At 40.2% G+C, this 14,587-nt stretch overlaps 2 protein-coding genes across 29 annotated transcripts in view; one reads left to right on the top strand and one right to left on the bottom strand.

Annotated features, from left to right (window-relative positions):
* GALNT11 (polypeptide N-acetylgalactosaminyltransferase 11) overlaps positions 1–9,982 on the top strand; it is a 30,602-nt gene extending 20,620 nt beyond the window's left edge. For 9 of the 14 annotated variants that reach the window (XM_034401697.2, XM_087893085.1, XM_060683429.2 and 6 more), the window contains 2 exons: positions 6,814–6,951; positions 8,171–9,982. In XM_034401697.2, coding sequence (XP_034257588.1) covers positions 6,814–6,951; positions 8,171–8,302 — 270 coding nt within the window. In that variant the 3' untranslated portion in view covers positions 8,303–9,982. The remainder of the gene's footprint in view (positions 1–6,813; positions 6,952–8,170) is intronic. The other 5 variants (XM_087893088.1, XM_087893083.1, XM_060683427.2 and 2 more) reach the window with 1 other exon arrangement.
* Positions 9,983–10,515: 533 nt separating this feature from the next.
* KMT2C (lysine methyltransferase 2C) overlaps positions 10,516–14,587 on the bottom strand; it is a 174,200-nt gene continuing 170,128 nt past the window's right edge. For all 15 annotated transcript variants that reach the window (XM_034401683.3, XM_087893077.1, XM_034401682.3 and 12 more), the window contains 3 exons: positions 14,196–14,269; positions 13,346–13,454; positions 10,516–12,480 (listed from right to left, as the gene is read on the bottom strand). In XM_034401683.3, the coding sequence (XP_034257574.2) occupies positions 12,388–12,480; positions 13,346–13,454; positions 14,196–14,269 (276 nt within the window). In that variant the 3' untranslated portion in view covers positions 10,516–12,387. The remainder of the gene's footprint in view (positions 12,481–13,345; positions 13,455–14,195; positions 14,270–14,587) is intronic.

The following is a 14,587-nucleotide window of genomic DNA, read 5'->3' as shown; positions in this document are numbered from 1 at the left end:
CTACCCCCAACTTTTCCTGTTAAAATATAGGGTTTGGGCTATACTCGCCGTACAAGACTACCCCTCTTCCAATGCACACCAAATAAAAATTAAAAAACATCAACTGGTTCACTCACAATGTAAAAGCAGCTGTGCTAGACCCAAAATGGCCCCTGCAACAAGCAGGAACCTCACACAACCACAAAAAGCCCAAAAACCCAACTTTCACACTTTACACACACAAAATTCCACATACAGCTTTGTGAGATTTTGTGTGTTTGTGTAGTTAGAGTGAAACACTACAGAAACACACTAAATCTCAGAAAGCTGCACAAATATTATTTTATTTTAATTTATTTTTATTTTTATATAAAAGCAGCTAAATTTAAAACTTCCTAAACTTTAAATGGCTAGGTCTAAAAAAGAACAACTAAAAAAAAACCCAATTAACTATTTTTTTTTAAAGCTCCCAAAGGGGAAAAAACTTACCCAATAGAACAGGGGTCTCCAACCTTGGCAATTTTAAGACTTGTAGACTTCAACTCCCAGAATTCCTCAGCCAGCTTTGCTTTGCTGGCTGAGGAATTCTGGGAGTTGAAGTCCACAACTCCCTGCCTGCTTGATTGCAGACAGGGAGTTGCTTGCTGATGGAATGGATTCAGGCAAGCAAAGCAAGGCAAGCGTTGCGACTAGCAGCTAAGGTAAGCAAGCTGGAGGGGGAAAACTTTTTTCCTTCTCCATGGCTCTGGCGATCCCAGCTGAGTTGCCTGATTAGCAGATTGTCAGGGCTTGGATCGTCAGAGTCATTTAAGGCTCGTCAGAGCCTTTCGGGCTGGTCTGCCTGGTTACAGGAGAACGACACCCGGCGTATAAGATGACCCCCGACTTTTGAGAAGATTTTCATGTGTTAAAAAGTCGTCTTATACGCCAGAAAATATGGTATCATTTAAATTACTGTATGTTCCGGTAACAATCACTGTGTGATTGTTAAGCGAATCTGACTTCCCCATTGGCTTCGCTTGTAGGAATTTGGCTGGGAAGATGGCAAATTAGTATTACATGATCCTCAGTTTACGTTACCATTCATTTAGTGACTCTTCAGATTTACACTGGCACTGAAAAAAGTGACATGGCCTGGTTTTCACGCTTATTGTTGCAGCATCCCCATGGTCACATGATCATAATGCAGATACTTGGCAACTGACATGTATTTATGACAGTTTTACTGTTCCTGAGGGGGGAGGGGGCATGTGATCACAGTTTGTAACCTTCCCAAACAACTTCTGATAAGCAAAGTCAATGAAGTGAATCAGACTCCCTTAATGACTACATGATTCACTTAACCGCAGTGATTTGCTTAACAACCAAGGCAAAAAATGTAGTAGATAGATTGAATTCTTTATTGGCCAAGTGTGATTGGACACACAAGGAATTTGTCCTTGGTGCATATGCTCTCAGTGTACATAAAATAACAAGATACATTCATCAAAAATCATAAGCTACAACACTCAATGACAGTCATAAGGTACAAATAAGCAATCAAATCATACTAGGAAACAAGCAATATAAATCATAAGGATACAGCAACAAGTTCCAGTCATATAGTCATAAGTGGGAGGAGATGGGTGATAGGAACGATAAGAAGATTAATAGTAATAGTAATGCAGACTTAGTGAATAGTTTAATAAAATCGGATGTGATTTACTTAACAACTGCCTTGCTTAGCAATGGAAATTCTTGTCCCAATGAGGTCTGTAAGTTGAGGACATGCCAGTTGCCAAGCTCCCAATTTTTTATCACATGCTGCAACTATTGCAAGTGTGAGAGTAAGTTTAAGTCAATTTTTTCAGTGCTGTTATAACTTTGAACAGGTGCCCAATGAATGACTGTAAGTCAAGGACTACCCGTGTAGCATGTTGCCACAGTTTGTTTCTCGCCCCCATGTGCTGATCCGTAGTAGCTGTGGATCCAGGAGGTTCCCCCAACCTGCTCCTCTTTCACTTTTGTTGCCGAAGCGTCGTCCCTGAGTATGGGCACTTTCCCCTGATTAGTTGTGTTCACTTTTTGTCAGGGTCATTGCTCTGTTGTCTTTTCTGTTGCTGTGTATTCTGGAGCTCCTCAGAAGTCCAGAGGGGCCACTGGGAACAGTGTCCTCACTGTTTCAGGCCATGAATGAGGTGTCTGCCAGATTGCTGGAAATTCCTCAAGCATATCCTGAAACCCAGCTGGATCCTCTCAACACTGAACCATTCTGATGGGTCTTCTACCCTTGTGGACAATCCTAAACGAGTGATCTGGCCATGACAAAAGGGATGGGAGTCATTCTTCTCTGTGTTTGGATCGGATGCTGCCTCCTCCAAGGCCTAACAGCTGAGCTCATTGGGGAGAGGACAGTGGATGCTCTGGACACCATGAACTCCTGAGACAATCTTTGGTTCCATAGAACCATTCCATCCTTGACTTATAGCCAGAGATGCGTCCCTCAATGAAATCAAGTTTGACACCCCTGTTCTAGGGCAAGAAGTGTTGATATATTTGCCTTTCAGAATTGTCAACAATTGATAAAAAATAGTTTGTGAAGGAAAGCCATGGGATTTGTATTAGAATTGCCTGATAGGTCTTCTTTTCTTACTGAAGGTTGAAGTTTATTGCAGATCCCACTCAGAAAACAGGAGCTACGTTGCCTGAGCCTTTCAGAATTAGCCTCTCTTTTCTTAACTCCTGCTAGGATCAGTCCTAATTTTCCTCGAATGGGAAAATCTGTAAGTGAGTCATTCCTCGCCTTCATGCTCTCTCTGCAAATGCAGCCCAGAGCCTGGCCTTGTCAGGTAAACAAAAGGCACTCAAAACATTTGTCACCCAAGCTTAAATTTGCATTTGAACATCATTCACCTCAAAATGCTTATGACTCGCTGATTTTATCTTGCCTTTAACAGAAAAAATACCCAAAAATCGAGGGCTCCACTTAAGATTTGGTAGCAGAGCCCCTATTGTAGAGCATGTCCTTTGGCTGAGAGATAGCCAATTTAGATCGTGAATATTAATGTTCTAGGACTGTGATGGCAAACCTATGGCACACGTGTCAGAGGTGGCACGCAGAGCCCTCTCTGTGGGCATGTGCGCCGTCGCCAGTTGGTCTTCTGGTTTCCGGCGCTCCGGCACGCACATTCCAGTTTGGGCACTCAGTGCCAAAAAGGTTCACCATCACTGTTCTAGGATAAGCTTTATCCAACTTGGCTGCCTTTAGATATGTTGGGCTGTGAATTCCACAATCCTCAGATAACAGAAGCCTGTTGGTCTAGGAACTATTTGTGGTGTAATTTGAGTTTTGTAGCTTTTCTGGAGGCATCAGATGGAGAAAAATGATTCTGGATACTTTAGGGCTTCTTCAGCTTTGAGTGAATGGTGGAGCATGGAAGAATTTGACTGGGCAGAATCCAATGGGGAGACTAGGGTCTTGAGAGTAATATCTGGGCTGAGTTTGACCCTGTTTCTGTCAAGGAAGTGGACAGGATTATGGGTAAACTTGGTTCCTCCACTTGCTTATTGGATCCTTGTCCCTCCTGGTTGGTTTCAGCTGCCAGGGAGGTGACTAGAGACTGGATCCAGGCAATTGTCAATGCTTCGTTGAAGGAGGGGGTCTTCCCCGCCTCTCTTAAGGAGGCAGTGGTTCTACCTCTCCTCAAAAAGCCTTCCCTGGATCCAGACTCACTTAATAACTATCGTCCCGTCTCCAACCTTCGCTTCATTGCGAAGGTTGTTGAGACTGTGGTGGCGCAACAGCTCCCATAGTTCCTGGAGGAAACGGAATATCTAGACCCGTACCAATCGGGCTTCCGACGCGGGCACAGCACGGAAATGGCATTGGTTGCTCTGGTGAATGATCTCTGGCAGGCTCGGGATGGTGGTTGTTCCTCCATTCTGGTCCTACTTGACCTCTCAGCGGCTTTTGATACCATCGACCATGGTATCCTACTGCAGCGACTTGTGGGGTTGGGGGTGGGAGGCACTGTTTTACAGTGGTTCTCCTCCTACCTCTCAGGTCGCTTGCAGTTTGTATGGGCCCCCCTAAATTGTGGGGTGCCTCAGGGGTCGGTTCTCTCCCCCCTGCTCTTTAACATCTATATGAAGCCGCTGGGTGAGATTATTCATGGCTTTGGGGTGAGATATCATCAATATGCTGATGATACCCAGTTATACATCTCCATCCCTGACCACCCCAGAGATGCCCTTTCCATGATGTCCCGTTGCCTGGAGGTGGTGCGGGCCTGGATGGGTAGAAACAGACTCAGACTTAACCCCTCCAAGACTGAGTGGCTGTGGATGCCGGCATCTCGGGTTTCAGAGACCCCATCACTTTTGATGGGTGGGGAAAAACTTGCCCCCATTGATAGGGCTCGCAACTTGGGTGTCCTCCTGGATGCTCGGCTGTCCCTAGAAGACCACCTGATGGCCGTGACCAGGGGAGCCTTCGCACAGGTTCGCCTGGTGCGCCAGTTGCGCCCTTTCCTGGACCGAGATGACCTTCGCACTGTCACTCATGCCCTGGTTACTTCCCGCTTGGATTATTGCAATTCCCTCTACATGGGCCTGCCCCTGAGATGCACCCGGAGACTCCAGCTGATCCAGAATGCAGCCGCACTGGTTGTTACGGGAGCCCTTCGTTACTCCCATATAACACCTCTCCTGCGTGAGCTGCACTGGTTACCAGTGGTTCTCCGGGTCCGCTTCAAGGCGCTAGTCCTCACCTATAAGGCCCTACATGACTTAGGTGCGGGATATTTGCACGACCTTCTCCTCCTGCCTCTCACCATCCTGTTCGCTCACATAGGGCTGCTCTCCTCAGGGTTCCGACGGCGAGCCAATGTCTTCTTTCGGCGCCCAGGGGTAGGGCGTTCTCTGTGGGTGCTCCCACCCTCTGGAATGAGTTGCCTACTGAGCTCTGCTCCTTCCGTCGGGACCTGAAGACTTGGCTATTGAAGCAAATAGGCTGACTCTGATTCTGGGTTTTATTATTTATTAGTTAATTTGGTTTAAAATGGGATTTTGTTGTACATGTTTTTAACTTGTGTTCGCCACCCTGAGTCCTTCTGGAGAAGGGCGGCATATAAATACATGAAATAAATAAATGAATAAATAAATAAGTAAATAAATAAATTTCTATTCCTTGCAGTCATCTGGTTGTTAGACCACTTTCTGAGAGTCATTGAGGCTACTTGGAGGTTTCTCTGTGCCTTCAGGGTCACCTAAATAGAGCAAATGGGTGTGGAATATTCTTGGAACGGCTGAAAAGAGTGTGTTGTAAACAGGAGATAGTTAAATCCTATTCCGGCCCCCCTGTGGAGAGAGGGCTGTTCAATCTTAATGAAGATGGCCTCTTTGATCCCACTTTCAAACTAATGGTCCTCTTTGTCCATAATGTGGACTCTTTAAAGGAGTGGCCTTTGTCTTTTGAATGCAGATGGACTGCTGACTCTTGTCCTGATGGGTTTGTTCTCTTACGTTGTGCCATGTGGTTGTTTATCTACCTCCTGTTTTCAGCCATTCCAAGGTTCCAAGCCCATTTGCACTTTCAGGTGACCCTGAGGGGACAGATAAACCTCCAAGGGGCTTCAATGACTCTCAGAAAGAAGGCTAATGACTAGGTGATTGCAAGGAACCTTCCTTCCGTCCTTCCATTCCTCACCATTCAGTCAGAACTGAAGAAGCTTCTTGGATGAGGAGCGAAACGACTTTAAGGAAAAACAAAGTCCAGTTGCCTTTTGAAAAAGCACCTTTGGGACAACTATGACCTGGATGACTGAGAATCTCCTTAGACACTTTCAAACTAGATCGCACTACTGGAGGACAAATTTTAAAAAATCATAATCTATAGATTGATTTACATTTATGCCTAAACTGAGCTACTTTTTGGAAAGCGAAGGAATAAATCACTTTTTAGTTCATTTTTTTCTGAAATCTTTTCAGTATTTTCAGAAATCAACCAGTGTATATTAAATATTGAGGGTGCCTTGGTTAAAATTACGTTCTGCATGGCAACATCTTTCCAGCTTATTTCATTAATCAATTTCATTATTTCAAAAATCAAATAAAATAAAAAATCAAATAAAATAAATTAGCTGTCTTTCAAATGTATTGAATCAGCTTTCCAATTCCCTTGGACACATTGGATAGGATTATGGGAAATATACTTCATTTTGAAAATATCAAGTTGGGGAAAGAAGTTCTGAATTTAAGTAAATATGACATGAAACAAATCTAATGAAGCTGGAAATGTGCCTGTACAACAGACAGATGGAAACAAATGGTAGGTGGGTAGGGTTTTTTGACATCCAAACAGAAGCAAAAATAATGGGAAACTATTTATTTGCTTGGTATGTATTAAGCTGTAAGTGCCTTTTCATTCAGTATCAGCATCTGTAAATTCAACTAATGTTATTAATTAATGGCAAAATGCATCAGCTTGGAAACATGAACCTGTCAATCAAGTTAATTAACTTGCTCTTCTCTCAGTGCAGCTATTTCCATACGAGAACCTTTCTTGCTGTTCCATCTGGATGGTGGGAAAGGGTCATGTGAGCAGAAGTGATTTGGTTGGTTTGCTAATTTCATAATTTCCTTGGGTGATCAACATCATGTCATCTTAAATAACATTCCCTCCAGTTAGAAATAGTTTTGCTCTAGGGTGGAAAACAAAAGCAGGAGATGAAAATGTAGTGAAGATACTGACACAATGAAAGAGAAGTATATGTAGTTTTCTCTCCTCCGTGATTAAACCAGCCTCAATGCATTGGTTCCTAGTTGATCCTAAAATATTGGTAATTATTTTCATAGGTATGGATATATAACGAGGATCATGAATTAATCTTAAATAATCTCTTGTGTTTGGATGTATCTGAAACACGCACGTCTGATCCGCCACGCCTTATGAAATGCCATGGTTCAGGAGGCTCTCAGCAGTGGCTACTTGGAGTAAGTGAATTTGGCCAGGATGAATTTCAATCTAGTGTAGATCTGGCTAAAGATGGTTAAAGTTTATGCAAGCTTGAGAATTGGTTCTCTTTGTGCATGGATGAGTTCCTGTTTACAGAGATTATTGTGAAAGCCAGATATTCTTGAGAATGCCTAGTTTAAATTTGCTGGCTGTGGATCTTTCACAAGGCAAGGCCTCCAATTAGGAATATGCCACATGGACAAAAAAAGGTTTTGACCAGTTTTAATTTTTTTTTTTTGAAAGCTTAAATCCTTGCCTTTCAGCAAGATTTATTTATTTATTTGGTTTTTATTCCACTTTTATTACATTAGAAGTAACTCGTGATGGTGAACATCCCAAATACTTCTTTCTCCTTCTCTTTTTCCCACACAAGAACCCTGTGAGGTGATTTGGGCTGAGAAAGGGACTGGTCCAAAATCACCCAGCTGGCTTTCATGCCTGAGGTGGGACTAGAACTCACTGTCTCCTGCCTTCTAGCCTAGTGCCGCTAATACCTGTTAGGAGTAGACAGTGCCAAAATACTTAGCCTTAATTCACTAACAGAAGTAATCATGGTCTAAATCTGGAATTGTGAAGTGGCAATTATCACATAGTATTTTAATTTTATTGGTGACTAATAAATTTATAGAAGCAAAAAACTAGTTGTGGAAAAATGAAAGTACTATTAATCAAAACTGGGCCTTTCAAGACCAGATGGGTAGGTTTACATGGACATAGGGAAAAGCATGGAATATGTGCCTCAAATCATTTTTTTTAATGCTGACAGGATTATTTAAAAGTAATCTTTTGGTGAGTAAGTCATAGTTTATGAGTATTAAAATGTAAAATCTATAGAGCCCTGGTAGTGCAGTGGTTAGAATGTAGTATTGCAGGCTAACTCTGCCCACTTCCTGGAGTTGTATTCTGGTGGGCTTAAGTTTGATTCAGTTTCCATCCTTCCGAGGTTGGTAAAATGAGGACCCAGATTGTTGGGGGCAATATTCAAATAATGCGTACATTGTAAACTGCCCAGAGTGTGCTGTAAAGCACTATGGTGCAGTATGTAAGTCTAAATGTTATTGCTGTTACTATTGCTAGTAAAGGCAGAGCTGGCACGGGAGCACCTAAATAACCCCATCAGTCTGTCAAAAGGAATAACTTGGCTGCAAAAATAGATTTGGAACCGTTTTATCTCACCTGCTATGTTTCTCTCTGCAGAAAAACAACCGGCTGTATCAAGTATCTGTTGGGCAGTGCATGAAGATGGTTGATCCTCTTAATCTCAAAGGCTACGTCACCATGGCCATATGCGATGGCTCCTCCCTTCAGCAGTGGCGCTTGGAGAATTGAGTACCGCCTCAAGGAATGCCCACTTGTGCAGGGACTCTTAGCTTAGTGCATTATTTTCTAAGGCTGGCAATCCTTGCTGCTATTTCTATCCCTGAACCCTTAAAGGAAACTATTTTAATGAAGGTTAGAAATCACAATGCACGGCAATCTTCAAGTGGAGCAGAAGTGGTTGCATTTCTTGCTCCTTCTTTCTGCAGAGGTAGAAGTGCGATGACATTCCTTGGAGTCCAAACAGTATACGGAAATATTTTAAGTCGTAATTAGGACAATGTAATTTAATTAGTGGATGCGTCTAATGAAGCCGGCCTAAATGGTCTATCAGAAACCTACCGTGTTTTGCCAGTATTTCTTGCAGAAGTATTACTTTTCTCATTTGAATTTATGGTTGGAATTCTGGAGAAAATTATGTTTTAACTCTTTTGTAAATAATTTTATTAATTTTAACCTAATTAAATGTCGATCTGTCATGTCCTATAATATTTGAACCAGTTCAGGATGCCATTTTGATGATTCCGAAGACCAAGTAGCACTGGCCTGCTTCAATGCTGCCCCCAGTGCTGCACCTCCCCCCCCACCACCACCACCAAGGCTCCCTTGTGTGCCAGGAAGCCCATATAGGGTGGCTGTGGGATTTGCAGCATCAAAACAGGCTGGACTTTGATTCTCAGAATTCCTCACCTGGCATGTTGCCTGGGAATTCTGGGAGTTGAAATGCAGATATCTTAAATTTAAGATTGAGAAATTCTACATGAGAGGATGATTGACAAATGAGGGGCAAAGGGCAGCTGGCATAACTTTTCTTGTTCTTCCAAGGCAATTTGGAATGCCACAGTACAAAACAGCATTTTAAAAAAGTTTACAGGTAATATATGATAACATAATAGAGACTGCCCATTACTGTTGCATGTCGTAACAGTTGTAAAATGATTTTACAAGATTTTGCAACAATTGTTAAGCAAACCAAAGCTTCTCTATGGACACATTTTTGCTGAAAATTGGATGTAAATGTCAGTTTTTTGGGAAAACCATCATAAAACATGGTCAATGATTGTGGGATGCTGCAGATGGCCATAAGTGGAGCTATTTTGAAAAGTGCCCAAATTTTGGTGAGATGACTGTGGAGGAACTCCATCATCAGAATTTTGAATCCAGGTCATAAATCTTTTGGATCAGTTGGAACTTCAGATGGTTGCTAAGTGATGATCGTAAATTGTGGACTTACCTGTACATTGCTTGATTTTTTACCATACTCAGTTCTACCCCATTTGTTTGTGAAAAGGTAAAGAAAAAAAACAGATCATTTTACATTTTACAAGTTATTGATACACATAAATATTTGTGAGAAGCTTGAATTTGATATTGGATCAACCTGGTCCTTTCATTGGGAAACCTGGTCCTTAATTTATGCAGTGCAGGTTTAAGGCCCACATTAAGGATTATGAATGAGACTAGCTTCTAGTTAAGGTTTTAATATTCCTTTTTAAAATCAGGCAGCACATAAAAAGTATGTCTAGAAAAATGTTTTATGATTTATCTTTGCAATATCATGGAGAGAAAACAAATATCCATTTTTATGTATTTTGTATTGCATTTTTTATTATTAACACTAGGTATTATTGACACTTATATTAGCAACTGTCCCTTTGGTCTCTAGTGTACATTAAATGCTTGGTTACCTTATGCCATTTATGATTTTTAACTTTCGTAACAGTACCTTTTATTTTAATTCAATGAAACCAGCCAGTCTGTTAGTCTGTTAAAGCTCTTCCTAGGCCTCTGTTCATCAGGTTAACCTAATTAAGTGTGCAGAATCAACTGTGGTCTGTTCATAAGATATAATCAAAAGCTTTGGGGGGCGGGGGAGAGAGGGTTACAATCATCTTAAATAGGCTTTTTTTTTTTTAATTCCAAAGAATAGAGCAGGTTCTATAGCTGACAAGGATGTCCAAAATGGAAAAAAATTAACTAGAGCTACTAGCATGATCATTTATTAAATAATGTAAGTTCTGCTATGCATAAAACATAATCTGCACAATTATGTTTTCTATACTTTTTATATTACATATGCATCTGTTTTTGTAGAATTGGGATTTGGGTACAGCATTGAGCTATCTAAGATATCTTCTTGATGGCAAAAACAGCCTCTTTGGTGTATCTGGAGATTATATATTCAGGATGTGCTGCATCCTGATATAAAGGAAAATATTAAAATATTTATAGATGTAAAATATTTTATTTGTAAATGCCAATTTTCTAAATTTGTTTTCCACAAATTTCAAAGCCCATAACACTCTGTATACTTCAAAAAATCATTTTTGCCAACATTAGATAACTATTATACAGAACAGAATAAAAACCTGTAAGACAAATACTGGTAGGATGTTGGAATATTGTACAAGAGAAGAAAAATATTCAAGAAACAAATTTCATACAGCTATTATCAAGAGAAAAATATATACAATGATTTATTCTGTAAGATAAAAATACATCATGCCATATACATTACAAGTTCAGAACTGTATCACTGAATATACTACCAGTTTTACAGTCCACTTTAGCTGTGCACACAAAAAAACTTCATTTTTTTAATATTTAGACTGTGAAGTGTCAGTACCAGAATTGAAAGTACAAAATAAAAAAGCTAACCTGGTTCAAAATGTTGATTAGGGTTCTACAAGCAAACACAAACAGTGTTTATTTTTTTTAAAGAAATGTAAACAAAACAATTCATACAAACACATTTTAAATTACTTTTTTTTTTCAAAATCCTATTGGCAGAGTCCTGCAGCTGAAAGCACAATTTCTATAATTTTTTCCTTGATTTTACTTTTCAAGAAGGCAGCTATTGACTTACGCTCTCACTACACATTCCTAGTTTTATTACATAATTTTAGTGTAAACTGAACAGTTCATATAATCTCCACTATTTCTGTTGGAAAAGAAAATCAATGTTCAGCATCTAGTTTGGGTGGTTTTAGCAGTTATTCACAGTTATCACAAATTCTACACACAAAAAAGAACCTGATTTAGGAAATAGGGATGTAACAATATAATACAAATAAAATAGATCAGTCTAAATTTCCTCAAACATCTACAAAAACCACTGCTGTAATTTACACGCGCTCTAATCAATCTGAAGGGCTGCTTTAAAAAAAAAGTCAATACAGCATAACTGAGCCTGCTTTAAAGATTAAAAAAATAAAGTAAAACCTCTCTTAAATTGAGATTTTGGTTACCCATGACAATTGTAATGACATGTTTAATACATGAAATCATATTGTAACATCCCTATTAAGTTTAATAAGCACCCAAACTGCTGCAAGGTCTGGTAGCATTTGGTCAATTTCTATTTTTATACTGTACTTTTATCCTCAAAATATTTACATTTTTGTACAAAGTAACAGGGTTTGTTAGTTCTGCAGGTAACAGCAGCAGCTTGGCTTCTAACTTTTCCTTTTAAAAATAGCTTCATTCACTTATTCAATAATAAATACAAAAAGTTTCTCTTATTTTACAGAAATCAAAACTACAATAAACTGACTCATGGAATCAAGTATTTTAAATGTATTTTAGTGCAAGTTATTTTTCCCTTAGCTCTATCCCTAAGGAAGTCATTTCAGTACATTCCTTGTTCAGTGGTGTCTACGTTTTTAATTTTTTTTCCTGTTTTTAGAGGGCCTGCCCCTTTAGTAAGTAAGGCTGTGGCCAGCACTTTGGATATCTCCCTTACGCTGGTGATTTCAGTCTACATTCATTAGTGCCCCACTGCCCTTCAGCAGGTCAGCCACAGCTTCTCTGCCCGAGTCTGATTTCTCTTTAGTGAAAAGAAATTTCTCTTTTAATGAAATCAAAAGTGCTGGACTGGTCTGGAGATCAGTTTCCTTTCTGGGTGCCTGGAAGCCAGGCCTAACTCCATATTCTGCCAGCTGGCTTCTGGTGCTCACTTTACACTGGAGTAGAAGAGATAACTTGAGAGAAGTGATTGTTTTCATTACACATAACACATCCCCACCCTGCAAATGAACAGCATCAAAAATCACTTCTTCCTTGGGACACGCTGCCCTCAGAGGGAGTAAGGAATGCATCTAGTTCATCCATTTTCGGCAGTTTACAGCCCCACAGTGACATGCGATCTTGTGCTGGTCGTCTTCAAAATCAAATTTATAGTCATAACACAGCTGAAATGAAAATGGCCAATTAGCTTTTAATTATTATTCCAGAACTAAAAGTTACATGCATTTTCAACATACACATCTGTATAAAAAATGAGATGTACAAACCGTCTGTTTATTTTTATCCTACCTTTTTATAAATAACTCAAGGTGGTGAGCGTATCTAATAATTCTTCCTCTTATTTTTCTCACAAAGCAACCCTGTGAGGTGGGCTGGGCTGAGAAAAAGGGAAAGTCCCCTGGCTGGCTTTCATGCCTAAGGCAGGATTAGAACTCACCACCTTATTTCTAGCCTGGAGCCTTAATTGCTAGATCAAGCCGGTTGCTATAAACAACCCAACCCTATAAGGGGCATTGTAACAACTGTCTTAAAAGACAATGAGTTTCGAGACTACCCTAGAATATTGCTTTTAGTTCTGGAACTTTTGGATATAATGCAGGTCCTTCCTTATTATTTCTTGGACAAAGTTTGCTTCTGTTTTTTCTTAACATATTATTATTTCATTAAGGTGTTAGTTCAATCTCGGTTCATTGATACCAACTCCCTACTCCCACCCCAAACAATGTCTTTGGCCTGCATTTTAACAAAGGGCAAATTGCTCCAGCTGCTAAAGGGTCTTCTGCCAAAAAAAATTCCCTCCAGATCCTAAACATGCCAGCCTTCAATAAATAACTAAATAAAATCAGATGGGAAACTGCTTCCTCTTAGAGAGCAAACTCAAAGGTTCCTACAGACTTTTGCCTTCAGCCTAGAGAGCAAGAATCTCTCTACCAGCCATCAATACCAAGTATTTTGTTCTTTGCAAAAAGAAGCAGCAGAATATTCAGTATATGAATATATGCATGGTACTAAAAGCCATATACACCATACCTCTTCCCCTTTCTGGATTCTCCGGTTAGAGCTAATTATGATTTTATGTCCCCGTTCAAAGGTTACCACCTCAGCCACACAGTTGGGTGCACAGGAATGGTTAATGTACCTATAAGGTAGGGGAGAGAAGTGTAAATATATATTGTACAATAATTTTACTATACGATACTTCGAGCAACAAAAGATAAAATTATCTATTTAAAGTTAGGAAATGTGACAACAAGGTTGCAATATAGTAGGAAGATACTACTGGTGATAAAGACAATACCAACTTAGGCTGCTGTGGAAAAAATGGTTTCAAGTGAAGTTTTTTTTTCAAAAATAAACAGGTCATGGATGTCAGGAACCCAGGGTGGCATATACAGCATACCTTCCTCCAATCTTTCCCACAATTATCCCGTGCAGATAATTGGCTGATAGTGTGCCTGGCACAAAGGCACCTAGTGAGCTTCCAAGGCTGAATTTGACCCATTCTAATCCGACACTGGGGCACGACGGCTCAGCCATTAAAGATGCTTAGCATGTCAGCTGGAGAACTGACAGCCCGAGTTCAAGACCCGACTTCCACACAACAGGGTGAGCTACCCCTTCCTGTTCCAGCTCCTGCCCACCTAGCAATTCGAAGGTATGCAAATGTGAATAGATTAATAGGTGCTGGGAAGGGAACAGTGTTCCATGCGCCTTTGGCCTATAGCTATGCTGGCCACATGACCATGGAAAATCTCTTCCAGAAAGACTGGTTCCCTCAACCAAGAAATGGAGATGAGCACCACCCCCTAGAATTGGACATGGTTGGACGGGGAAACCTTTACATTTAATCCAGCACTAGTTTCCTTCTAGAACTACCTACCTTGCAGGACCTCCAGTCAATGTGGCATCAATGACATGATCGTTATCAATGCGGAACATGTACACTCCACGATTCTGTAGGCAGGAAACCAGAAAGGAGGGGGGAAAAAGGACTAAGCCAGCATAACAAGTATCAATATTCAAAGACATGATATGTAGCCATTCCTGAATTGTAATTACAATCCAAAAGTTTATTAAAACATTGGAAACCTTAAGGTCTTTTCCAAAACAGTAGCATTCTTGTTAGGATTTTAAGAATAGAAACACCAAAAATGAAATTCCAAGGAAGGCTCAAACATAACTTAATCATAGTCACATTTAGCCTCTATAAGTGAAAGAATCAAATGTTACTATGGCTGGTTCACAAAAAACTTCCTTTATCTGAACACTTAA

Source organism: Pantherophis guttatus, chromosome 4 (genome assembly GCF_059756535.1).
Source record: "Pantherophis guttatus breed Tessera chromosome 4, ASM5975653v1, whole genome shotgun sequence".
Lineage (NCBI taxonomy): Eukaryota > Metazoa > Chordata > Lepidosauria > Squamata > Colubridae > Pantherophis > Pantherophis guttatus.
The sequence above is the reverse complement of the archived record's forward strand: the minus strand, read 5'-3'. Positions and strand labels throughout refer to the sequence as shown.